The following is a 26,916-nucleotide window of genomic DNA, read 5'->3' on the forward strand; positions in this document are numbered from 1 at the left end:
CCGCCATCTTAGGCACGGGCACTTTAACCCCCGCCTTCAACCCGTGCCCCGCGCTGCCGCTCAGAAGCGCGAGGCGGCCGCGCTGTGAACCACCCTCGCGGAGCGGGAGGCGTATTTATCCCCCGAAGAGGGAAGCTCCCGCCGTTCTCCTCCCGAGGTACCGGCGCTGCTGGGCAGTAGGTGAGGGGACGCTGTGAGGGGGAGTGCGGCTGCGGTGCCCTCACCTAAGATGGCGGCGGGGGCGGGTTCTCCCCCGATAAGATGGCGGCGGAGGGGAGCGGCGCTCTGGCCGTGTGGCGGAACTCGCTGCGCTGGGTGAGGGGAGCGGGAGGGGACCGTCCGCTCCAAGGATTCCCCCGCCTCCCAGTGACCCCCTATCCCACCACAGAGACCCCTGTCCAGCCCTGCTGCCTCACACACAAACCCCGTGTCCCCTCAGCTCGCCCCACCACCCCCAGCCAAGGCAACCCCTCTCCGCCTTATTACCCCCGCTCATTTTGGGGGTCGTCCCTCCCCCGGTGCATGAGGGGACACTGGGTGGGCACGGGGTGGGTGTGGGTTGCGGTTACCTGCTGCCTGCCCACCCCTCCAAGCCCCCCGCCCCACCAAGGCATCTGCCGCTCCGTTTTATTGTAATATTCATAATTTCCACCCTCCCTTTGCATAGGAGCGCACCAGCAAGTCCATAGGTAGCGGGAAGGGCTCCCCCCCTCCCTTTCCTCCTCCTCCTCCCCACCCCTTAAGGGGCGGCGATCGCGGCGGAGAGGAAGAAAAGGATGCCACGGAAGCTGTTGTTGCCTTATAAATCTGTTTTTTCCCACTTTCGAGCTCCGCGGGGGTTGCATGACTCTCTGGCGATGAACGCGGCCAGAAGTGGCTACCGGGTCTTCTCGGCCAACTCCACGGCAGCCTCCACCGAGCTGGCGAAGAAGATCACGGAGTAAGTTCCCTCTCTTTTCAAGTTTCTTTCTCCCCCCCGTTGCTCCTCAGGCGCCTCCTGAGCGGCTGGAGAAGCTTCTGGCATCCTCCCGCCTTCCCGGGGCATCTGCTGCCGACACCTTTGCCCGCGGAGGCTTCGCGCTGGGAATCTCCATCAGCTGTGAACCTCCTGCTGCTCCTCATCCCCGCCGGTTATCCCAGCCCGGCCCAGCGGTGGGGATGGACCCGCTGCTTTCCGCCTCTGACACCCACCTCGGTGCTGGAAAGGCCGGGTTGCAGCAAAGGCTGTTGCTTTTGGGGAGGCAGGAGGTGAAACTCGGCTGAGCAAACCTCGGAGAGCGTTTTTTTAGCAGGTTTGGGAGACGCTCAAAACTTTTCTCTGGCTGGTGACCTTGTTTTTCCCAACAGCTTCCCTGTCTGGGGCTCGGGGAGCGTTCATGTGCACCTCGGGCACAGCACCTGCCCTTACACTGACCAGCGTGGATTTTGGGGAGCTAGGAGAGGTGGGCAGCACATGCTGACAGAAGGGAGCTTAGTTCAAGGTAGAAGTCTGCCCCTTTTTTTTTTTTCAACCCATCGATTTGGGCAGAGTTTGACCTTGTCTGGTGCAGGATGGATATGCTGGGTCCTGCAGAATGAGGGGTGTGACAGCTGGCTCCAAAACGGGGCTCCTGGTGCACAAGAGGAGCGCTGGGTTTTCCCCAGCACTTGATCTTTTTGGTTTTGAATTAGTTTGTTTCAAACTAGGGCAGCTAAAGGGGCTCTTCTGAAATGGGCATCTGTGTATTGGGCTGTCATCTTGAAGCAGGATCTGGATTTCTTTGCTGCTGTTTCTCATAGGAAACTGCCCCCAAAATCGAGGGGGCTCAGTGCTTGTTTGCCTGCTGCAGCTGACAACATCCCTGCTATCCCTTTCTGTCCCATTCCTGCCTCCAAGGGTGTGCTTAAATTGGAAACATGACTAAGTACAGGTGTGCTGCCACCTTAAACTGCAGGAACACTTCGCTATTCGTCCCGTTAGCTTAATAAACAGTGTGTTGAATCCTTAGCACAGATTATCTCCACGGAGCTGACTTGGCTGTTTGGCTGGGATGTGTGTTGGATAATAGTGATGGACTTCTTTGGGTGTGAGGCAGAGAGGGGAATCCTTGTGTTTGAGAGTAGAAAACTGCTTTTTTTTTGGCTCATGTATTCTTGCTATGCTTTGTCAGTTCTGTATCACTTTCCCTTCACTGATACAACTCTGAAACTAAAGCCTCTCAATATAAAAAAGTAAGTTTTGCTGCAACAGATGGGAGAGAATTTTACAAGGTTTGTCCTGTTGCGTCAACACAGCATAACACAAGTCCCCTGAGGGCAAGCTCTGAGTTCTTGGGACTGAAAGAGCAAAGGGGCAATCCTTATTCTTTGCTTTTTGTCTTAAAAATAACTCCCTTCTTTTTGAAGATGTAATGAGAAGAGACACGGAGCAGGTTCCCCGGGCCGTGGCGCGCACGGCTGGCTGGGTGACGTGCTGATGTTACCCTCTGTGGGCTCCCAGGGATGCTCCGAGGGGGAATGAAGCAGGATCCGAATCCAGAGTGGCCTCCCAGCTGTCTTTCACCACATAAATTCCTAATAGAGGCGACGTGGGCTCTTTACCTTGGCTCTGACAGCAGGATGTTGGATGCTCGGGTGGTAGGAGCACAGCTGCTGCTTACCTGAGACTTAAGGACATGTATCTTCGTTGTGGGTGCAAAATCTGGAACCATTAACAGTACAGATTTGCCCACAGTAAAAAGTGTCCCAAAAATAAAGGTAGTTTCAGCATCTTCTACGATGCTTTTTCACTGACCTCCCCCAGGAGCTCAAGGGCTGTTTCAACACGTCTGTAACACATCCCTTGTTTTTCCAGGTTGCTGCTGCCTTGCCCCCTGTCTCACATCCCAGCCTGTACTTTGCTGGGGAGGTCAGTTGCACCTTGAGGTAGAGTTGGAGCAATCTTATAAGGGTGAGTTTGTCCTCTAATATTGTGCGTTCTTTTTAAAGTTTTTTTATGACCTTTAGTATAAGCAGTAAAAGAACTTTAAAACAACACGCAATATTAGGAGTAGGGCCCCTTGAGACTCCTGTCCATCGGGGCTCTGTTGCTCTTTGCCTGTAGGTATAATCTTAAAATCTATACATGAGTAGTCCTGGCTTATCCTTTTTTAAAACCTCAAGCCTGGAGAGGAGCAATGGGACATAAATCAGGTCAGTCTCCTCACTCTGTTTACTGCAGAACTTCCCGAGTTGCTTTCGTTTCTGGTTCTGAGTGTCATGTTCTGGCACAGTTCTGATCTTTACAATTCCCATTGAGCATTCTTGTCTGGTTATGAGACAGTGACTGATGGTCAGTCTCACTTTCACTTTGGGTTTTCAGAGCTGTGGTTGATATCAGTGTCTGCCAGGGAGAGGAGATGGTGCTGGATTATAAGAACCAAATACCTTGTGAAACTTTAAATAATGAAGATGCTCCTTAGATTTGGCACCACTGAAACATAAATTAAACCATATACTTGTATCTAATAAATTGAGAGGGATGATTATTTTTTTAAAATTCTTTCCCAGATGGAAAGAAAATTCCTGCTGTAATTAGGACACTTGGCACCTGATTATGAGCTGCATTTGCAGGGGAGAAAGATAATTTCTGTGGCCAGTGCTGATCCCTAATGGGCCTGTGTGCTGCTGGGGGGAGGGAGGTCTGGCAAGTCTTTTTGATCTCCAGAGTCCAACAGATGCATTTAGATCTCCCTCTGACTGCAGTGCTTGGCTCAGAGGGCACAAATTTTACATTCTACTCACTGCTTATGTGTTTGGGTTGGAGGTGATTGGTGATTGAAGCTGCTAATGCCTCCCCAGTGCTCCTGCAGCTCCGTGATGGGGAATGTGATACTGTCACTGCCAGCTGTGGATGTGAGTATTCCAGACATTCATTTGCTCTGCAGCATGGAAAATGCTGGTGATTTAAAGATAAAGCAATGCCATGAGCCTAAACAACGTGGAGTGGGGAGAAAAATATGGGGATTTGTGTTCTGATCTCTGGTTGCAGGGAACTGGGTGATGCTAAACCCAGGGTGGTGTTTCCTGTGATCAGGAGGTGAGCCCTGCTTTTGGGTGAGGCAGAATATCCAGAGGACTTGCAGCAACCTCCCTCGGCTGAAGGAGGATTTCTGATAGAATGAAGGAAGAGTAATGTCAGCCTTTCCCTTTAGGTCATCTTGCCAGCATGTGAGAGGGTGGCAGAGGGGAGTCAGAGCACAGAGACCTTGGGATGCTGCTCTCCCTCATCCCCAAACCTTGTTCTTGCCTTCTGAAACAGCTCCAGTGTGAAGTTGTGTGAGGAGGGGAGGTGACACCAACTCTTTTCCGTCTCAGAAGATGCAGCACTGTGGCAGGAGGCTAACAGATGTTGGGGTGAATGTGCATAAAAGGATTTTGGAAAGGGAAAAGAATAACCAGCTAAAAAGCAGGACTGTTGGAGAGGGTTCAGGTGGGGAACAGTGCTGGAGTAGGGTGAGCATGAAGGAGTTGGTCTTTGGGATTCTCTGTGCAGCTTAGGGGGAGCACATAACGTAGCTGAGGAGATTTGGCTTGTGTGGAGCTTTCTGTGCTGGCCAGCACCAGCTTTAGGGGAATTTCCTTCACGAGGAGCAGGCTGGTAGGAGGAGGGGAAAATCTGCCTGGTATTTGCCAGTAGTTGGGCTGCATGGCTTTTGGCATGGCTGGAACAAGTGATCCAAGTGGCAGATGAGCAGTAGGGACTGTTCTTCAAGTACCCAGTCGTGCTGGGTAGATGGAGAGTGGTAAAGGAGAGCTCAGGTAGTTTTAAGGATATCTGAACAGACTGCCTTGTGTCCAGGAAGCTGCCATTCCCTTTCCCTTTCCTGGCTGTTCAAGTACTGGGAGATTAGGAAATAGACTGCAGAGCTGCCATTGTGCTGGCTGGACCATGACTGATCTTTAAATAAAGATTTGCAGAAGTTTGAAAAGCAATTCAAAGTCGGGCTGTGACTTGCTTTGGCCACGGTTGGTCACAGCACAGATCCTCTGCTCCAGATCCTTCCGGAGTCTGCAGCAGTTCTTGGAGTCTTTAGGTGTGGGGAGAGTTGGGAGTTTGCAGAGCTGAGACGAGTGAAAGTGTTTTGTAACGAAGAGGATATTGCCAAAATAAAATCATACCATAATTAAGGGCTTTGCATGCAGATTTCCCCCAGAAGCTTCCTTCGGAGAAAACCTTACAAATGTCTTGGATGCTGGTCATACAGGGGGAGGAGGAAACACAGACTGGGCTGAGGGCCTTTCTCAGTGGCACTGACACAGGTTTTGATTGCACAAAATACTGCAAGTGCATTTGCCTCTTGAAATTTGATTCAGCTGAATGTGAAGTCTCATTGACTGTCCTTTGCCTCGGGAGTCTGGTACAGTGGTTTTTGACAGTCTTTAGAGGAGCATTTTTAAAGTACAATCTAATACCACCTCACAGTGTTTCCTAAAATACTGCAGTGTGTCACTTCCTCATTAAACTATAGGTCACTTCTGAGCTGTTTGCATTTAGATGTGAATTTGAGTGAGATTTCATAAACACTCTTGTATCCACAGCTTAATATCCTCTTGGCTTGCGTGGAGACTGCAGAAGGTTAGATCATCTTTTCTGAGCAGTGTTTACAGGGAGAGAGATTCCAGATCAATATAAATTTTTAGTGGCCACTTGCTCTGAGGAGGATTTTTAAAGCCATAAAGAGATGTTTTTCTCTTAGATGCTGTCATGCCCAGAGGAGTTGCTTTAGCGGTGGAGGTGGTGCAAAGATGGCAGCTTGTTTTACTTGGAGATGTGATTTATATACAGGACCTAAAATGTTATTTTTGCCAGGAGCAGCTGTGTCTCTGCAGGGGCTGTGTGCTCTGGGTTACCTGCAGTGGCACCTTTTTTGTCCTGTGTCTTCAGACAGTGGTCAGCAACTGTGGTGGCCCTGGTTAATGTGGTTATGCTGTTAGTCCTGAAGCCACATGCAAACAGAGTCCTTGCTGTCAGTTCAATTCCTTCATCCCCTAAAGCAGTGACCAGTGGGGAACTTCTGGATGGAGAGAATTTAGAGAGAAAAGAGTTGGGATGGAAGAGGAAAAAAAGGGAGAGGTGGTGGGAAGGGGGAAGTTTATCTTTGAAGTCTGTGGCTGTGTGGTGGGTAAGGCCATGCCCTGCCCTTGACTTCTGTGCAAATCTCCCTTTTGATAAAAGTGCTCTGGAATTCAGTGCTTTACAACAGGAGCTGCCTGAACAGTCCCCTCTTAATTGTCCTTGGCCAAATCAGTGTTTATCAGACTCCTTCAGCGGTGATATCTCAGCTAATAGAAGCCTTCAGGAAGGGATTTAGTGGAAGGTGTGCCCCTGGGGTGCACATACCTGAACTGCTTTGGGGGAGCTGCCTGTGGGTCCTGCTGTGCCTGGGGCTCATGGGACTGTGGAGCTGCAGCTGGGGCTGATCTGTGACTTTCATGGGCAGTTTTATCTCCTGTCCTTCCCACTGCCACCCCTTTTGTTTAGGCAACAGTTGGAGCAGAGCTGGGATTTATTGTCTGACCAGAGCAATCCACTGCCACGCAATCCACTGCCACCCACTCCTTTAAGGTGGCAGCTCTGTGCTGTCCCTTCTGCCGCTCTCTGCACCCAGGACTGACAAGCTGAGTTGTTCAGTGTCCCTCTTGCTGTGGGGCAGCAAACTTGCCTTTAGGATTTCTTGTTTCAGCAGCACAGAAACTGCATTGCTGCTGGATGGCCTGAATAGGGGAGCACTGGGCTCTGGTTTCTTCTTGCTGGATACATCATGGAATCATGGAGTTGGAAAAGACCTTTAAAATTGAGTCCAGCTGTTAACCCAGGACTGTCAAAGCCACCACTAAACCATGTCCCCAAGTGCCACATCTACGTCTCTTAAATCCCTTCAGGGATGGTGACTCCACCACTTCCCTGGGCAGCCAGTGCTTGACAACCCTTTCAGAGAAGAAGTTTTTCCTAATATCCAGCTAAAACCTTCCCTAGTGCAACTTGAGACCATTTCCCCTCGAGCACCACAAATCTGCTGGTTTTGTTTGCCACCACTTAGCACTGAAAGTGCCACTTTCCAGGGGGTGTTTTGCTGCAATGTGTCTGGCTGGACTGGTTTTGAAGCTTTCCTTCCTGCCATGAGATTCAGGGCTGACTAAGAGACTTGCACGGTCTCACTAATGGAATTTTTTCCCCCAGTAGTGAGGTTGGAATGTGCTGTCTGCAGTGAAGTCAGGGTGCACGTGCCTCCAGAGGCAAGACTTGCCATGCAGTTGTGGAGGAGCAAGTGTGAGTCATTAAACATTTCACCCCTCCACCTGCTTGTTTTGTGTGTGTGTGATTCTTGAGCTTGTTTGGACTTGGATGCCTTGGCAGCAAGGCACTAAGCTCAGAGGTTGTAAATGCCAGACTATCATTGGAAGGAAGCAGGATCCCAGCTGGCAGCATGAGCTCCCACCTGCAAAACTCACCTTTACTGTGAGTCTGTCCCTGAGGTGCCCAGGATTGCCTTGCTTGAGCAGCTCCTCTTTGAAGATACTGAAGGTACTGAGGATTCCTTTGCATTGCAGCTGCAAGTTTTAACCCAGCTGGGCTGAGAGAAGCCAAATTAGGGATTTGGGAGGCTTCCCTGCCCTGGTGATGCTGCAGTTGGTACCCGAGCCGGGCTGGGTACAGCCTCACACGTACAGTTCTCAGTGTGGGAGTTCACTCACCAGCCCCAGCCATTGCAAAACGTGCTGCCAGACACACGATGGGGAGTGTGATCGTGCCAAATACGTGCTTTAGAGCCAGCTAAGCAAACACATCCCATAGCATTGGAGTGTCTGTTATCACAGCTGTCGTGGGCACGTTCTCCAGGCCGGCTTCCAGCTGGGACCTCCAGCTTTGGCTCATGGCTGAGCCCAGCAGTAGCTGGTGGGACAGAAGCACGCCAGGGTCGGGCTGCCTCACTCAGTGAATCCTGAAAAAAACCAATCTTGGTGACAACTGAAGTACAAGGCTGAGTCTGGGTAAGGAGATATAGAGGGCCTGACTGCAGAAGTCTGTAAACCAGGGAAAAGCCAGCAACAGATGTGGACTTTCATTTAGGGTTAGTCCTGATATGCCAAATTTTGGCCCGTGTCCAGGTAAATACAGTATGTGTGCAGAGAGGAAACTATGGCTGTAATCAGCGTGGTGAGCAAAGGTATTTTTCAGGCATAAACTGTTGCCTAATCCAGCGTGTGAACAAGGCCACTGAGCAGATCCTAGGAGAGGAGGGATTTACCTGCTCCCCCCTGCCCAGTTTCAGCAGCACATCTGTCCCAAAAGTCTCACTGGTGCTGAGTCTCGCAGCTGAAGCTCATGGTTAAAGCACAAATGCCTTTAAATACTTACTAATGGATTACTTGTCAGCACAGTTAAATACTGAAGTGTCACCTGAAGGAGAAGTCTGCCTTCTGGAACCTTTTAAAATGCTCTTCAAAGTGAATCATTAGTATGCAAGAAAGAAATTTAAAAAAAAGAGGGGGGTGACTAATCTTTGTTGTGATGAGTGTTGTAGACCTGACATTTGAGAAGAGGAAGGAGTAATTAAAAAAAAATAAATTTTTGAAGTTAAAATCTCTTCAGTCAGCTGAGTTATTTCAGAAGGAAGGTTTGGGGAGAGGTAAGAAAGAGAAAGATGTGGGAGTCAAAAAAAAGTGACTCAGATGCCATTAATTGAGTCTGAGTAAATCATTCAACTTCAGTTGCACATCAAAACCCGCCCAAGGTGGCCTTGCACAGGCTGGCAGGGTGTCCTTTTCCTGCAGGAGAAACAGCCTGTGGTCAGTACAGGGACTGGCTCTTTGAGTACAGCAGTGACCTGCTGCTGAGTGGTGTGTGCCAGGGCCTTCCCCAGGGATGTCAGAGGGAAGGAGACTCCTGGGGAAGATGAGCAGCCTGGCTGGCTCGCTCAGCTCCCTCCTGGGCAACACTGTGTTTCTACTGGTGTGTAATGTCTGGTCCAGTCCCTGGTTTGGATCACAAACTGCTGGGTTTCTCCATTTTTTATTTCCTTTTTTTTCTCTCCAGGCGTCTCGGTGCTGAGCTGGGGAAATCTGTGGTGTACCAGGAAACCAATGGAGGTGAGAGAAATCTTTACTGTTTGAGGTAATCTTAGAAATACTGGGTAACTCCATCGGCCAGACCTGTCTAATAAGTGCAGTGATTCAGCTGTGATGTTACAGCTGCTCCTGGCAGTGCTAAACCTTTGTGTCTGACCTTGGACAAAGCAATTAAATGTGTTCCTTGTTTGCCCCTCTTATCTTGTTTGTCTGCCCATCAGCAAACTCTCCTTTGGAGCCCTACCTCGGGTGTTGGCTGCTGCCAAATCTTACTGGCTCCTATGCTTAGCAGAACAGCTCCAGGGTTAAAAGTAATGCCCTGCTTTCTAAGTGTCTGCCTTGTGAACTTTTAAATTATCCCCTTCTTCCAGCCCTCCCCTGCCACAGGCAGGTTACAGCTGCCCTAGCAAGGACTTGTGCTCTTGCTTTAAAGAGTGAGAATTCAAGGTTTTGCTGGGGAATGTACCTCTTGGACCTTGGCTGAGAGTCATTTACTGTTTCAAGACCTCCATTACCTTACTTGCAAGAGAGACTACAATCAGAGAGCTGATGCAGGTGGGAGGAAGGGATGGAGGATTTATGATAGTGCTGCTGCTCTTGCAGCCAGAATGGGCCACACCGTGGGTAGTTATGGTTGGGTTGGCTGGTGTGTTCATGTTCGTGAGAGCTCGCTGCCCTTTGGGGTTGGTTTTAAATCAGGTTGCTTGCTACAAGGTCTGAAGTCGTTCTTCATCACTGCACAGCACATCAGTCTGCTCTCTGCTGAGTCCCTTCAGGTTACTGCCAGTGCCCAGGCAATTAGGCTTTGAATTCCATAGCTGTGCAGCTATTTCTCTCCTTTTGCTTATCCCTGCCCTCTAGTTCACGACTGCGTGGGATATGAGTGGCTGAGACAGGTGCTTGGGAAACCTGGAGTCATTGCTTTGGCTTTGCAGAGCTGCTTGGGGCTCAGCTTTTGCAGTTGAGTCAGGGACTGTAGGAATGGTGTTCAACAGAGACCCAGCTCATGTCAGTGTTGAAATGTCTGGACCTTGGTAGTGAAATTGGGGAGTTCTGGGTGCTGCTGGTGTTGCCTTGGGCTATCCAGCCTGCATGGAGCTGATCCCATGCTCAGCTGTGAAAGAGCAAAATGCAAAAGAGCTGAATTACCTTCTTGGTAAGTCCTGAAGGTTGTTCTGCCTTGGGTGGTTCATCGCTCACTAACAAATGTTCTGTTGACAGCTTTCACCACTCCATGGAGGAGTGAAAAGGATCTCTAATTGAGAATTAGGCAATTGTCTTCTAAACATAAGAAACAGCTATTCAGCCTGCTTTTGCTTTGTAAATACAGCTAACTCACTGGTATGTCGTGCCAGCTCTACCCAGGACCAGCCTTTGGAAAATCTGCTTGGCTCATCTGTGTGTCTAGTGGGTGTATGTGCACAAAGGGCAAGGGAGCAAGTCCTCATCTGCCCTGACCAGGGGGCAAGGTTGTGCTAAAACATGGTGTGCTGTCACTGTCAGCCTGATGTTTGGAAACAAAACTGACTCTGTTTTCAATCCTTTTCAGAAACAAGAGTTGAAATAAAAGAATCTGTCCGGGGACAGGATATCTTCATCATACAGACGATCCCCAGGTAAGGGACTCGTGGCTCAGTTTTACACCCAGGATGTGCTGTGAATACCTGGGTCAGCAGAGGGTTGGATGGTTTGCTCACAGGATAACCAGTGGAACTCCTGCCAGTGCTGCCATTGCTTTGACTCACATCTAAGACCCCACAGAGTGTTAAGCTGTTAACATTCCCAGAGGATCGATTGTGCCACAGCAAGCTGAGACTCTTCCCATCAAATAGCTCCAGTGTGTCACTTGAGGCAAGGACAAGTGTGACTGATGGCTGCAAGTGAAACATCCCTGCTCTGTGTGTGGTGGCCTTTCAGGCTCAGTTGTTTGGTGATTTCTGACTGGCATTTCCATTCCAGGATGGCTGATTTCCTCAACTACCAAGCAGCAGAGCCAACATCAAACAGCAGCTATTGCTTTAATTACAGGCTGGATTATTCTTGCCCTTTTGCTGTAGTGATGTGAAACTGAGCTCAGGTGGAAGCCTGCAGCTTCCCTCTGGTATTTTTACAGTTCTTGATGATGGTGGGCCTTTTTTGGTTTTATTTTGGGCTATTCTAGTCTTGGAGTAAGAGAAGTGCTGCAAGTAACCAGGGGGCTAGAAAACCAGCTGTAACCCCAGGAACCTTGCTGCTCCCTGGCTGAGGAAGAGACTAATGATACAGCACTGGTGTGGTGGGAGAGGAGCCCACACGTTAAATGATAACTGCAAAACAACCAACTATGAGTAGGGGAGGCACTGTTTTCAGAGGTAAGGTATTGGTAGGATGCCTATTGCACAATTAGCAAAACAAGAGTATTCCTGCTCTGACAGCTTTTTCCAGGTTACTAAATCCTGCTCAGATTTTGGAGATCCCAAGAAGTAATAAGCAGCAGAGCTCAAGTAGGTAGCAGAATAGCCTAGAAACAGAATTTTTCCTTGCTTGCCAAAGAAGTAGAGGCCTCTGAGAATTCAAGTTCATTTCCTCTTTGTAATGCTTGGCCTGTTGTTAAAGAAATCAGTAGGACTACTAGGTCAGCTTACTCACTTCTGGAATTCCTCTTGCAGGCAGGAACATTTTCCTAGGGCTCATCTCTTTCCAGAGAGATGCTCCAAGTGTTTTCTCCCCCAGGGAGCAACTAAATCTCCACAAGACGAAAATTCCCTGCTGTAGGATTACCTTTCCGGTGAATGGTGCCATTCTGTTGTCCCTTGTGAGGGAGTTCTCAGAAATATCTTGTAACTGAGAGCTGTGTAAACATGAAACAGGTCGAGTGTTCACAGAGAGGTAACTCAGAGCATTAGGGACAGCAACGGTGCTGGGAGGAGAAAACCTCCCCTGCTTTTAACTTGTCGATCCCCTTGTTTTTCCATTAACTGAATTTGCCATTGTGGGCCAAGAAATCAGTCCTTTTTAGCCAAAATGTTCAAGGCCCTCCAGGTGAGGAGCCACTGTTGTGCAGCCAAATCATCTTTTATTCCCAGACTGCAGCTGTGCCTCGCTGCATTGCTTGAGAGGACAGGTTCAAGGGCATTTCAGTTTTCCAGTGGGTTTCAGGGAGCTTTTCAGGAAAGTCAAAACAGCAATTGTGTGGACTAATCTAAGAATAGGACTTCCACACTCAGCAGTGGTTTGAAGAGAAAACAAAATATTAGGACTTGGTAGGAAAGGAGTAGAGAGGGGAGACAACCTTGTTATGCTGCAGTGTGGATTCACAGTCTGCATCTTAAATGCAGGAGAGAGAACAGAGAGACCTGAATATTTGATACAGGCTCCCTGTCCTAAAAGCCTAGAGCACAACAAAAAAGTGACAAAGACAGGTATCTTGCAAGACTGTTGGTGTGTGGACTGGCATTTGTATGAGGGAAATTCAAGTAGCTTATGTTTAGGTGGTAGAAAAATGAAGAAGTTGGTGGTTTTGTGATACCCTGAAAGTGAAAGGAGCCTTTTAGTGCTGAGTGTTGGTGCTGGTTGTTGCAAAGTCCATTGACAGTGTCACATGAGGTGTTTGCTCAGCCTCCAGAGAAGGAATGTCCAGGGATGTCCTAGAACAGGGATGGGGAGCAGCAAGGGAGGCTCCAGGCTGCTGGAGAGGGATGGTAAGTAGGGTGAGGGGGATCGCTGAGCTGGCTCTAAATGTCCTGGTAATGAGCTGACAGTCCCCATGTGAGGTCTTGGCTCAGCCTTCCCAGCAGTAACTAACTGGGAGCACGGCTGCAAGGCAGGAGGTGGGGAGGGCAGCAAGGAGGCTGGAATGCTGTCCTGGTCCCTGTTTTGGAGATGCTTTGGGTGGGGTTCCACCACAGATGTTATTTCCCCCTGTTATTGCCCTTGGTTGGGGTCAGTGCCCCTTGCAGAGGAGCAGAGCAGTGTGATGGCTCAGCATGAAGCATCACCTCAACAACTTCCCCAGGCCACCCACCCCGGGCCCTGCTAGAGTGACAGACACACCCACCTCTGCCTAGTGCCTGTGCCAGCTGAGCTTTCCGGAGCCCAGCATGGAATCCTGCTGGAATACTGAGAGAATTGCTCCTCCTTGAGTAACTTCAATAGGGCTGCCACAGTCCCACAGCAGCACCAGGACTGCAGGTGCCTTTTAAAACCTTTCTCCCAGTCTTGTTCTTTTATCTGCTTTCCATGTGAATAGATATATATTTTTTTTTAAGGGGTAAGTCGAAAAATAGCGATGAAAAATAATGAATTTCTTGGATGAACTTTAAATAGGCTTAAACTTGACCACTTTGTTTTTGTATGACACTGATAGTAGCATCTCTTTCTTCTCTCCTGGCCCCACTGGCACAGCTAAAACACCAAAAGGAAGAAACAGTTCTTTGTTTGCTCGTTGTCCTGTGTGGCAGGGGGCTGTGTTTTATGTAATTCTTGGCTGCGTGCTGCAGAGCCAACAAAGCTTTCTTGTGTGTACATGGCATTGTGGTGGGGCCAGCGGGAGAACAGAGACCCAGAGCCTCGCAAATGAAGAGGCACAAGTGGAGGTTAATTTCCAAAGGAAAGGAGAGCGGTGGGGAGGTGGAGATGGTCAGAGGTTTGTCACGGGTCGTGTCTCTGAGCAGTCGCAGAAGCTGTCTCTGGTGCTCAGGAGGAAAACAGGTCCTGAGCAATGTCTGGGCAATGTCCAAAAAGCTCTGCGGAGCTTTAGGCTGCTCTGTGCTGTTTATTCCTCTGCTGCTCTGTGGAAAGATGGCCCAGTCAGCCCCAGCATTGCCCTCCTGACCAGCCTGGGGATGTGGTGTGTCACTGGAGGCTGCAGACTCCCAGGCAAGGGTGTCTGTGTTGCAGGAGGATTGTCTGTCCCACTGTCTGAAGTGTGTGCGTGTTCTTCAGTTCCCAAATGGTCTCGAGTCATGTCTGTGACCATGCAGACAGTGTCTCTTGGTGTTGGTTTTAAGGAACTAAAGAGGCTTGGGGTTTTCTTCCCCTTCCTAAAATGAATTAAAATGCAGATGAATACACTCCTGCTGGGCCATGCCAGTCATCATGATGGAGCAAACTGAAAATGGGATATTTCAGTCTTGTGACCAGTGACAGGACTCAAGGAAACGGCATGAAGCTGAGTCAGGGGACATTTAGATTGGATATCAGGGAAAGGTTTTTCACCCAGAAGGTGGTTGAGCACTGGAACAGGGTCCCCAGGGCGGTGGTCACAGCACCAAGCCTGTCTCAGTTCAGGAAGCATTTGGACAAGACTCTTAGGCACATGATGGGGTTGTTGGAGTGTCCTGCACAGGGCCAGGAGTTCGACTGGATGATCCTGGTGGGTCCCTTCCAACTCAGCATATTCTATGATTCTTCTGCCTATATTGCTTTTTGGTTTTGGTTTTTTTTTTCTTTCAAGAAACAATCCTTTAGCATTTCCTGTGCTGTTGTTCCTTCCATCTCTAGATAAGCTGGAGAGTGTGGAGATGCTGACTTCAACAAAGTGATATGTGTGGAATTTGTATGCTCCAAAATGCAGTATTTCTTAAGGCAGAAAAAATAACCTGCCTTACATTGTTAAAAAAGAAAAATACCCTAATAAATCCAGTGTGGATGAAGTTGTGTTGGCTGCACGTGTGCTACTTCTTTAAAAGACTATTTTATGTCAAAATACACTGTATCAGGTAATATTTGTTCCAAGATAAATTTTAAAGAAATCCTTTTTTTGTGTGATGATGGAGGGAAATCATCATGTACCTTGTGTTAGAATATAAAATCAGATTCCAGCCCCCAGCTCTTGAGTGCTGGAGTCGTGTCCTGTGCGTGTAACAGTTGATTGTAGTGTGTTGTGGCGTGGTGGAAGGAGCTGTATGGCTGCAGTCTGGCTCTTGCATACATTAGCCTAAGATGTAGCATTATTTCCTTGGAACTTCAGTGAGGAGAGGTCTGAGTATAAATGGAAAAGGAGTTGCATTGGAAGAACACCTGCTAATACTTGGAATTGTTTTTCAAATGTCCTAGAGATGTGAATACTGCTGTCATGGAGCTGCTGATAATGGCGTATGCACTGAAGACTTCCTGTGCCAGGAACATCATCGGGGTCATCCCGTACTTCCCCTACAGCAAACAGAGCAAAATGAGGAAGAGGGGCTCTATAGTCTGCAAGCTGCTGGCTTCCATGCTGGCCAAGGCAGGTGAGTGTCACAGGGAGGGGCATCCAGAGGGCATCTGTCCTTCAGTTCTTCTCCCATTAGATGTGGGGATGTGCTGCTGAGCTCTTGAGCCACTTCAGGGGAATTGATTTTCTTCAGCTTTCTTGTGTTTCTTTGTAACTCACACCTGGGGAAGTGGCCTAGAAGTGTTGTGGTGAAATACAGTGTCAGCCAGTGCTGTGACACTGCCTGCCTGTTTGTCTCTATGTCCTTGGAACTTTCTACATCCATCTGTTTATGATTATTTTATGACATGGCACAATAGTCTGAGTAACAGCTAAAACAGTCTGGAAAATGGAGATATTCAAGGAACTCCAGCCACGTGGGAATATTTTCCATAAACTGTTCTCTTCTTTTTCCCTTTAGGTTTAACACACATTATCACTATGGACCTTCATCAAAAGGAAATCCAAGGCTTCTTCAGCTTTCCAGTAGACAACCTGAGAGCATCCCCTTTCTTGCTTCAGTATATACAGGAAGAAGTGAGGTTACTCTAGTTCTGTGTATATCAACTTGTCTTAACTCACCTTAATATGGCAGCAGCATTGAGCCTCTCCTTAAGTAGAGATGGTCTTGTCAGTCTAGGTCAATCCTTCTGTTAAGGAATTCTTTCTTAGGGGGGAAAGTGGAAGATGCTACACTGTATGATTGTACCTGGATGGAAATTGAACTCCACCACAATCAGGAGAGGAGCTTGCTCTCTGTAGAGTTAGTGCCATTGCAGAGATGCTGTTTGTGCTCCTGCCTCTAAACACCTTTAAAATCCTGTTCCACTGCCTCCCTTGGGCAGTGGTGGATTTCTGACTGCTCTGAATTTATTGATAGACTTTGTTTTGGGGTGAGTTTGGGAATGCTGAGCTGGGGGCAGGGCATGGAGGTTTCATTCTCCATGTGCAGAAGTCGATGATTTATTCCCACATGGTGAGAGCAAGGCTTCCCCATATGGGGAGGGTTAAACACCACCAACATTCCCACCTTTACAGAATACACAAATACTGGTGTTGAAAGCAAGTGCAGCTGCCTCATTCTCTCTTTCAGAGAGAAATGAAGATTTGGGTCTGGGGAGGAGGGTGGGCGTGATTATTTAGCCATGTATCAAACCAGTTACTAGCAAGAAGGTCTTTCTTTAATTAAATAACCTTTTATCACATCCAGATTCCAGATTACAGAAACGCAGTTATTGTAGCCAAATCTCCTGGTGCAGCTAAAAGGTAAATGGATGCTTTACTAGCTGGTTAAAATTGAACTGGAAAATACCTGAGCTGGTGGGAAATACACCAGGGAAAGTATGGGAGGGTGGGAGTAAACTCTGGAGGTCTCTGCTGCTGCAGAGCAAAGTGGTTCACCTGGGGTTAGGATCAGACTTGCTGCTTGAGTTTCAGCAGTGCCTGACTATCTCAGAATGGAGATACATGGAGGAATACAGGAGGCCCCATGGTGGAGCCAAGGAGTAGAGTGAACTTCAGGATATTAAGGACAAATGAAGAATCACTTCCAATGAAGTTTCTTGCTGGGGAACAGCCACAGAGGTGCAGCTTTTGCTTGCTGTTGGCTCTGGGAGAGACTTGGTGGGCTGGGCTGTGAAGCTGCATCAGCCCAACTCCTTCCTGACAGGCTGTTTGTCTTGCAGGGCTCAGTCCTACGCCGAGAGGCTGCGGCTGGGACTGGCAGTGATCCATGGGGAGGCTCAGTGCACGGAGCAGGACATGGATGACGGGCGTCACTCCCCTCCAATGCTCAAAAATGCAACTGTGCACCCTGGCCTGGAGCTGCCCTGTAAGATCAAGTTTCTCTGCTTACCCTTGGGGGGAAAAAAAAACGAAGCTTGGTGGGAAGTTTCTCTTGGTTTATAACCAACCTGATGGCAGTGGGACCAGTGGAATTTTTCTCGTGGAAAGGTTGATATCAGCGAGTTGTAAGAGAAGTCACAGGGGAAGATTTTTATTTAACTCCTGGCCATGCAGAGACAGAGCATCAGTATTGTTCTCCTTGGCTGTGCCTGCTTGACAGTGTCAGACTGACAAACCTCTGATAAAGGTGGTGCTTTTACAGCGCTCAGCAACAGAACTCATTGAGCTAATGAAACAAAAGAAATGCAAAAGTGCAAGTAATGAGGGAGCTGCTGCTCCATTGTGGAGGGGAGGGCTGGCCTTTATCTCCCCCTTCTGCTGCAGCCATTGTTACTCCTGGAAATTCTCTTCATCCTGGCAGCCAGGTGATCATGTTCCAGCATCTGTTTTAACAAGGTTTTGAGGTTTGTGGTGAATAGTTTCTCCAAGAGCATTGCTGTGCTGTTTCCTGAGCTCCTGCCACTGATTGATAAGCTGCTGATTTGGGAGCAGACAGCAAAGGAAAAAGGACGAAACCTGTGTTCTGGGAAATGCCATCTTCAGGGTTGCTTGTTTTCCTGCAGCAGTCCAATAACAACAGTAGAATTAAAATACATCTCTCTCTCGGGAGGATTTAAGCTTTCTAGGTATGTGGTGGTAGGACAGAAGTTGGGATCAGTGACCGTGGGAAAGGCTGTGTGCTGCTGTGTGTGGTGAGGAGCTCTCCATCATGCAGCCAAACTTAATTACACCAGCAGAGGTTGGGGCTACTGATAAGCCTCTCCTCTTTTGAAGTTTAGGGAGAACATCCAACCAGTTTGTGGGCAGCTTGGGTAGGGGAGGCAAGTAAAACTGCAGGCATTTCACATCACCCCAGTCGTTGCTCACTAGAATACAATCAGTTAAACAGTGCTTATGTTGCTGGTGAAACTCCTCTTGGGCCTTGAGGGCCAGGTGGGGTTTGGCAATGAAGTGTGGGACTTCATCTTGATTGCCCCCCCCCACAAGGGGATTTTTTTTCATGCCCTTCCAACAGAACAGGAATTTGCATGGTTGCTCTTACCTTTTTCCCTCCCCTCCTACTCTGAAGAGGATGGTGTCCTCCAAAATATCACTAGCTGACATTTGTCTGCTACTGAGGCATTGATGATTTTGTGTTTTTATTTCCAACCATATGTCACTTCAGGGAAGCTCAGCTGTGGGAGCTTGTGCTGCTGGAGAGCCCTGTGAATGGTAGCTCAGACAGAAATGTGTCCTTGTCCAGTTTAGTTATGATTCCAGGGGAAAATTGTTTTCAGTCCTCAGCTATCCAAACACAAACTAATTTGCTGTGTATCACCACTTTCTTATTTTATCTCCTGCCCAAACTCAGCACTTGACCAATGACCTCCCTGCATGCCTAAGGCACAAATGTAAAACAGTCAAGCTGAGGCTTGGTAGCTGTCAGTCGTGGGGTGGATTGTGGGGCAAACTTGTCCAAAACTCTCAGTAGGAAGTTGATTTTCTGTCCAGTTTTTTAACCTGATAAATACCCGGGTTTGAGTGAGCTGGGCTCTGTTACTGGAGGTGCAGAATTCTGAGGTAATCCCTGTCTGAAAGCAGTCTGTAAGCTTCTAGTGCATCCTGGTTGTGTGTCAGCCTCTGACAGGGAGCTGTGCTCTGCCAGACAGAGCTGAAAATGCAGATGGGGTTTAGGGATGGCAGTGCTGTGAGTGTCTGTACTTACCCTCTCTGCTGTGCCTCCTTTCTTGTCCAATTCAGTCATTTGAAAAGCATCTTCCCACCTCAAATGTCACATCATGCCAAATCCTCCATCAGCTCTTCCTGCCATGTGCCATCACCAGCATTCCTGGTAGTGTGAGCTCTGAGGGCAGAGTGAAGCTGTGCCCCTGTATGAAAGGTCAGACATGTGCTGCTCACCCAGAGCTGGATGCTTTCTTACACCAAAACCATCCCAAAAACCCTCTAATTGTCAAAACAGAACCAGTCTGGGTCTGCCTGGCTTAGGAACCCTGGCCTGGATCAGGCAGGTGGGGATACTCCTGGAGAGTGGCTGAGACTTACTGTGGAGCATCCTGCTCTAGGCTACAAGCAGACTATTGTGGAGCATCCTAGACTGGGCAGTTCAGGCTCCAGGCAGTTGTGTTACAGCCAGGAGAGAGGTGAAACCTGTGTCTGGGAGCAGCCCCAGAGCCCCACAGCGATGGCTTATGCTTTGTGCCATTCCTCATGGGCTTCCTAGTGAATTGGCTGGGCTCCTGTGTCCTGGCATGCACCTTGTCTCCCCGTTCTGGGAGAGATCATGTGCCTCTAATTAATGAGTGCTGTGCAGTGTAATGGCTTATTTATTGTCCTTTGAGTGTGGCCTGATGTGATATTGTGATTCGTGTGGAGCCACAACAGAAAAATGCCAGAAGTGCTTCTAATTGCACTTAAAATGCTGTGCTGGAGCAGCAGCAACAGCCCACGTCACTCCCGAAAGCAGAGCCTTTGAGACAGGACGTCACTGGGGTTATTCCCTTTGATTGTGGGCTTTTGTGTCTCAGAGCTTGCAGCTGGCTCGGGGCTGTGCCTTAACAAATGCATGTGGACTCTTTGCATGTCTCCTCATCCTGGAGAGAAAAAGAGCGGAACACCATCTGTTAAATCATTTCAGTGGCTCTGGAATTCAGTACTTTATTCAGAGCTGATGGTTCAAACCTGGGGCTCAGCAAACTGCCATGAAGGAAGAGAGTTTGGGGGGGAAAACTGGAGTGACCGTAGGTCCATTCCTCCTTCCCTACCCCCATCTTTCCTGTGTTTAGGCTGGGCACAGGGATGTTTTCTGTCCTTCCAGGGCTATCTCTACACAAAACAGTTCATTCTTTGAGCAGCCTTTTGCTCACAGGCTCTGTTGTAAATGCAGCTTTACAGTTCTTGGTGATTATCACTTTAATGCACACTGTCAGCTCCAAACAGAATTTATTTTAGCGTTTCTTAACCCATTTTTAACTGCTTAATTACAGCAACAGGTTTACACACCTGGGAATGCTGTTTCCTCATGCCAGTAATAATCTTGCCTTTAACGTGTGGTACTTAAGTGTATGTTACACACATCAGAATGAAAGTGTTCTTTGATATTCTTGTTTTATAAAAATGGTGGTCTGGTTTGTTCTCTTTTATTTCTCCTCCCCCCTCCAGAAGCTACAGATACCACAAGCATCTTTTCTGACTCTCCAGAAAAAGTCAGCAACTCTTTAACCTGAACTTGTACATGATCCAAGGGGTTACACCAGGCAAATGTACCACTGTGGCTTATTTCTGTTACCCTCTTTTGTCTACATATAAACAGAGGTTTTCAGTCTGGAAGGAAGATGCTCTTTATTATTTGAATCGTTTTTCAAGCCACCTTCTCGTAGCAGTTCTGACTTGCACATCTTGATATGTCCAAAGATTTGGAAGAAGAAACTGGCTGCAGTAACCTTTGTGTAAACTCTCATCACGTCGGAGCAGTTCTCTTGAGATTTGATGTGGTTGTGGGTGGATCTTTGGCTTGCAATTTTTTTTTTCTGTTTTTTTTGCAGAGAAAATTGAACAAGAAAAAGGGAGAACATCTCTTTAAGATCCGGGTAGGTCGACACGTTGCCTACCATTCTTTAAAAATAAAACAAAATCGAAATACAGCTTTTTAAAAACAGAGATGCAAAGCACTGCTAATGTTGCTAGTTGCCATGTTAGCCTTTAAGCATAGCAAGTGTCTGCTTCCTTTATGGAATAGAAGGATACTGATTTGCTGAAACTTCATGTCTCTGTGAGTAAAACAGTGTTGAATTTCAGCTCTCTAGGTCTGTTCACCATTTGTGCAGAAAGATTCCCCCTAACCTGGCTGTTGTAACCAGAGATGGCACTCGTCTGGATACACATGGAGGATGGGATGGCAGCCAGGTGGAATCCTTTTGATACTTCCCAGCTCCCACCAGGAGCTTTATTACTGTCCAAACTAGATAATAAACTAATAACTAATCTAAGCAGGTCGGTAGTGCCTGTAATTGAAATTTATGATCTGCTTATCTCTTGTGGTGCTTAATCTGCATTTTGCATTAAATCTGCATTTATTGCAAATACTCATCCTTCTCATAAGAATGTTTTTCCTTCAGGATTAGAGGTGACTTTGCATTTGATAGGGGACTCAAATAACCATGCAAGGGAGGCTGGGGAGTCTGTGCCATGAAGAGCTATTAACTCTTCAGTCCAAGGTAGCTGTGACTTTAATTGCAAAACCTGGCAATGAGTGATGGAACTTTGGTCAAAACAGAACTATTGGACACCTTTTATACAGTTTTGGTAGGTTTATGGAGAACCAGTCTGTGGAGTAGGTTGTGTATGTGAAGAACAGCTCTACACATGAATCTTCAAAGCTGTGGTCCTTAAAATTGCTTTCATCACATCCCTCAGTGTGACTCACTCACTCAGCTGTGCTTGCACTCTAAGCATTCCCAGGCACTGATGAGATGTGGGAATACTACTGGATCAGCCTGCTGTGCAGGATGGGGAGTTTCATGCAGAACTATTTTGATCCAGGAGGGCAGAAATCAATATTCAGACAGGCTTTTTGATGGGCAATATCTTCTGTTCTCCTGTTGCTCAGGTATTACATCGAAATAGGTTATCTTAAAGCAGAAAAGTCTTGCTGTGTAGGTTGTCTGAAACTCTTCAGCACTTGAGAAGCCTGTGTGGTCAGAATCCTGGCAAGACCTGAGCTTACAAAAGGAGGGGTACCAAGTGCCTTGGTAGGAAAGACACTTTGCTGCACTCCCCATAGAGAGCATCAGATCTGGGAGGGGGGAGTGTGGAGATGGGCCAGGTAAGTGTTACAAAATGCTGGATGTTCCTCTTTGCTTCAGTGGTTAGATCAGTCCAGATTGTCACCTGTATGCCCACCACAGTGTCCTTTCCATGCTGGAAGTTTTTGTTCTGTACAAACCAGCACCCTGTGGCAGTGACAGGTTTGGCTGATGGACAGCAAGTCCCTGGCCTGTATCAGAGGCCAGTTGCTGTTTGATGTAAGTCTGAAGGCTGTGTTACATCTGGACACTCTCAGTGCATCCTGGTTCATATCTCTTCATGTATATACTGCTGCTGGAAGTTTGGCAGGATGTAGTTTGGCATAAACCATGTCAGTGCAAAAGCAGAGTCAGGAGGGAGTGGAACCTTATTTCCTAGTACATCTCTTCACTGTGTCAGGTAGCACAGCTTGTCAGTGCTACTGTGTCAGATCCTTTTGATCCAATTGCTGGCTGCACTGAGCTTGTACAACTGTGTTTCCACTGGATTTTGTCCTGCTCTTTCCATTAATCCACTTAAAAAGAAAAAAAATCAGCGAATTTGCTTCTGCAAACTTCCTTAAGCTTTCTTTGCCTGAGCAGGTGGTATTAAGGTTCTTACACCCTCTGAAAGAGCCTTGTGTGTTTGTGGATGTGAGAAAGCAAGAGCTGCAGTGCAAGTCTCTGATCCTGCAAATGGATTGCTGAGTGCAACAGGTGAAAAGTTGCAGCTTGTAAAGCACCTGCCCTTTGAGAGGTGCTGCTCAGAGAATCCCATTTGTTGCTCCCAATCATGACCTGTTTTCAAATCTTGTTCTGGGGGAAAAAGAAAGTCACCAACATGTCCCATAAACCAGGTGCTGCTTTGTAGCTCTCCTTGCACAGGGACCTGTTAGATTGTTGGATTTGCTTGCTGTCTCTGAGGTCAGTATGAGGTCCCCACAGAAACAGAGAGTTTCCTCATTGTGCAGCAGTACTGTTCATTTAAGGAGGAAGATGATGGTTAAACTAGTGCTTTCCCACTGAGGTGGGTGTCAGGATCATGTAAAGCACATCTGTGTCTGTGCACCAATATTAGATGTTTAAGGGTTCAGCCTCTTGTGTGGTGGAGCTGTTGGTGTTTGATTCAAGCCTGACTGACCTGGAGTCCTTTTTTCTCTTCTTCTTTAGTGATGATGGCCAAGGAGAAACCACCAATAACTGTGGTTGGAGACGTTGGAGGAAGAATTGCCATCATAGTGGTATGAGTGTGACAGGGGCAGTTGGGGGGTGGCTTCCTCACAGCATCTTACCTTGAGCTGCTCTATCCCTGAGGGTAGGAGGGGGATTGCTGGTGTAGGGGTGGGAACATGATTGTTAGACACTGTTTTCTCCAGTTTTGCTGGTGGCTTCGATTATTTCAACTTGCTGTTGAAAACCCTTTGTACTTCAGCACTTTAAGCCCTAAAATCTCCTTGCTCCCTTAATTCTACAAATGTCAGATGTCTGCAAATACTGAATAAATCCAGGACATGCAGAATAAACTCCTGAAGTGTTTAAAAAAAAACAAAAACAAACAAAAACTAACCAACAAATAAAAAAAAAACTTGCTGAGCTTCTCATACTTGCTGTGCCAGGCTGCAGTGTAAGCAATCAACATGCAGCTCCTACCCCCATGAAAAAACACCTTACTGATGATAAGCTCTGTGTGTGTGTGCATGTGCAGGGACTAATTTGTTTCCAAGACACAGTATTTGTTCTCCACCCTAGAAAAAGTGTCCCTAAAATAGGGAAATGGCATTTGCAGATTAAAGTCATGCACATAGGTGTCCTTGCTTCTCACCAGGAGCTGAAGTAGACTGGGATTATATTTTTCATCTGTGTGCATGGCCAAAGCTGCAGTACCTTGCAGATCCACTCCTGCCCTCCAGGCACTGTAAACTTCTGGTTTTGAGGTTCCTTCTGTTTCTCCTCAGGATGACATCATTGATGACGTGGAAAGCTTTGTAGCTGCTGCAGAGATCCTGAAAGAGCGTGGAGCCTACAAGATCTTTGTGATGGCAACTCATGGGCTCCTGTCAGCAGATGCCCCCCGTCTCATAGAGGAATCCTCCATCGACGAGGTGAGTCTGCTTTCTGCAGAGGAGGGGCTGGCTCTGATGACATCCAAACTCACAAACTGATGTTCTCCCCATGCCACACAGCTCATCTCTGACATCACTGTTGTAATCAGGTGCTTTCAGTTAGCTGGTTCTTCAATGGAACAAAAAAAGTGTGTGTGATTAATACTTGTTCAGATCAGGTCTGCTTCCCTGAGTATGTTTTCTCCCTAATGCAGGTATTAGTCATCCCTGCGTGGACACTTCCCTTACTGCAGCTGGTGGTGTGTGGCTGCCATCTCACTGTGCAGCCCTTCTCCCTGCCCCTCTCCCCCAGCTGCTGAGGGAGGACAAGATTTCACACCTCACCCTTAGTAACAAACGTGTCAGATGCTGTGAACTGAGTGGACCCATCAGCCTGTGTGGAGGTGGCTGTTGGAGAGTGCTGGTTATGCTGGTCCCCTCAACAGATTGACTGTCATGTGGGGGAGACCATTTATTTCAATCCCACAAGGATTTCTCCCCCTGAATTGTGGAACAGCAAGTGCACACCCCTCCTAATCCAGGATGGCTTCTCGGGGAGAGCGAGTGTTTCAGTGGCACAACTTTCTTTCCTTTCCATCCATAGGTGGTGGTGACCAACACGGTTCCTCATGAGGTGCAGAAGCTGCAGTGCCCCAAGATAAAGACTGTGGATATCAGTTTGATCCTGTCGGAAGCCATCCGGCGGATCCACAACGGCGAGTCCATGGCTTATCTCTTCCGCAACATCACTGTGGATGACTAGACCTGGCTCTGCCCCCGTCCTGGGTTCCACGGGAGAAGGAAATGTGCATGAAAAGGCAATACCATAAAATATAGGCATAACACAACTGTTTATTTTTGTAGGAGCGTGAAGGTTTTCAGGGTCTTTGAGCCGTGAGATCTAATAGAAAAAAGTCAACCTGACCAGCACTTTACAGTTGAATAGAAGAGGCCACTGGCAATGGCGAGGGTTACACCTTAATTAAGAGAGGTGGTGTTGAATTTTTAAGTTCCTTTAATGATTTTTTTCTTTTTTTTTTTTTAGTGTGTTATATCTCTTGCCCTGTAGGGGTGGAAAGAAAAGCTAAACAGAAGTAGCTGTCAGCTTATGAGAAGGGAATAGAGACTGTTCATTGCTGTGTGGGCAAGCAGGAGCAGCCTTTGGGGTTGTTTCTGCCTGTGGCTCACCCGAGAGCACAGAAGGGAACGTTCTGCTGGCAGAGCTGAGCAGCACAGCAGCTCCTTGCCAAGTGAGTGGCCTCTCATCTCCTGCACAGCAGAGCAAGGACTTTCATCAGAACTAAGTTAGCGGAACATCCCAAAAGGACAGCTTAGGGCAACCCGTTCACAGGGCTACTCACATCCTTGTGTCAGGGAGCTGGGAACAAGCTCACGTGTCTCCCAGCAGAGCAGGGAATGCTAGTTAATGTGTTGGCCTTTTCATTTCGCAAGCTTTTGGATCATTATTGTTCTTCAGTGACAAGTCACATGAGGGTCTTGGTCCTCACTTGAACACTTGTCTGCACTGCAAAGCCAGGCACAATTTTTGGAGTTGCCTGGGGCTGACGAGTTTGTGTCAGAGTCTCGTGGGGAAGGGAAGTTGGAACAATATCTGCTTCTAATGCAGCTGTGCTCTCCAAAACACTAACACCGAACCTGCAATAAAAAGCGTAAGGTTTTTCAATTTCGGTGCTTCCTGTGAATGCTGTACCCTCTGAGCAGCTGCTGTGTGTGTTCAGTGGGGCTGTTGGTGTAACCAGGCTCACTTGGCAGCTTGCAGCCTTCTCCCATAGAGAAGTAGGACTTGCTGATCACTCCTGTCCTGAGTGATACTAATTTTTGGGTGGAGGGGACACTTGAGGAAGGAGCACAAGATGCACGTGGAGGGCTTTGTCTCCAGGATGATATAAGGATAAATTCCCCAACTCTGATCTTCCCCCTTGATGAGACAAACACACTCCAGTAAAACCTACACCACTTTCTAGCCTGCTGATGTGAGGAACAAATAAAAGCTGCTGGAAGCAGTTGCTTCAACAGCCTAAGAACTGTTTAGTTTTGCTTATCCTTGTTCTACACCTTTCTCTTCCGCTCCAGCATCTAAAATATGTATGGGGCCGAGGGGCTGGCAGTGACTGAGCAGGACAAGCTTTGAACACCAGGCAGACAAAGGTACCTCAGCATGGAGTGGTTGGATCAGCATGGATTAAACCTCCAAGCCACATCCCATGAGGGATGTGCAGGGCTGGATGAGGTCTCAAAGCTGTTGATTGGTTTCTTGCATTTTCAGAGTACCACAAACAAATCCCAGCTGTACTCTGTGGCCACAGTGTGGCTCCTCAGCCTGGTGGGGTAACACTGCTGTGCTGCAAGTATTGAAAGGATCAGCTGAAGCGTGTGAAGTTCTTGTAGATGTCTGTGTGCCCCCTTGTTCCAAGCCAGTACCAGACCATGATCTCCATCCTGAAAGCCAGTGTTAAAAATGTGAGAGGTATTGCTCTTCTCTCCCCTTCAAACTGCTTGTCAGACCTGCCAGGAGCAAGGCCAGGGCTCATTGAGGGCTGTTAGCCCATTCAGGCCTGTTTTAACTGGGCTGTGTTTGGGAAGAAACCATGGAACCACGGCACCAGTGAGCAGAGGGTTGTGCTGCTGTCCCTGGGGTCACTGTGGTGAATGGATGTTTTAAGGTAATTTAAAGAATCACTGGTAAAAGCAGGTTTAATACAGAAGTGAAAGCTCAACAAAGTTGTTGGCAGCCCCCAGCACCTCTGGCCACTGCACACCCCAGGGCCTCTGCCAAGGTTGCTCAGCTCTCCTCTTCCCTGCACATCCCAAAGGGAGGCAGGACCTGGCATAGGCAGAGCCAGGG

General features: G+C 48.0%; 1 protein-coding gene across 8 annotated transcripts; it reads left to right on the forward strand.

Moving 5' to 3' along the window:
• PRPSAP1 (phosphoribosyl pyrophosphate synthetase associated protein 1) lies at positions 1-25,737 on the forward strand. 8 transcript variants are annotated; one of them, XM_027691557.1, is made up of 11 exons: positions 1-180; positions 829-940; positions 9,059-9,111; positions 10,640-10,706; positions 15,127-15,299; positions 15,684-15,799; positions 16,473-16,528; positions 16,948-17,093; positions 23,119-23,189; positions 23,904-24,050; positions 24,655-25,737. In XM_027691557.1, exons 2-11 carry the CDS (start codon positions 858-860, stop codon positions 24,811-24,813), a joined length of 1,071 nt encoding a protein of 356 aa, XP_027547358.1. In that variant the 5' UTR covers positions 1-180; positions 829-857; the 3' UTR covers positions 24,814-25,737. The 8 variants fall into 8 exon arrangements, with proteins under 8 accessions (XP_027547358.1, XP_027547352.1, XP_027547351.1 ...); XM_027691551.1 differs by having other exon boundaries at positions 24-157; XM_027691550.1 differs by lacking the exon at positions 1-180 and adding an exon at positions 215-315.
• The last annotated feature ends 1,179 nt before the right edge of the window (positions 25,738-26,916 follow it).

This window comes from Neopelma chrysocephalum, unplaced genomic scaffold (assembly GCF_003984885.1).
Source record: "Neopelma chrysocephalum unplaced genomic scaffold, ASM398488v2 Primary Assembly neopelma1_84, whole genome shotgun sequence".
NCBI classification, from domain to species: domain Eukaryota; kingdom Metazoa; phylum Chordata; class Aves; order Passeriformes; family Pipridae; genus Neopelma; species Neopelma chrysocephalum.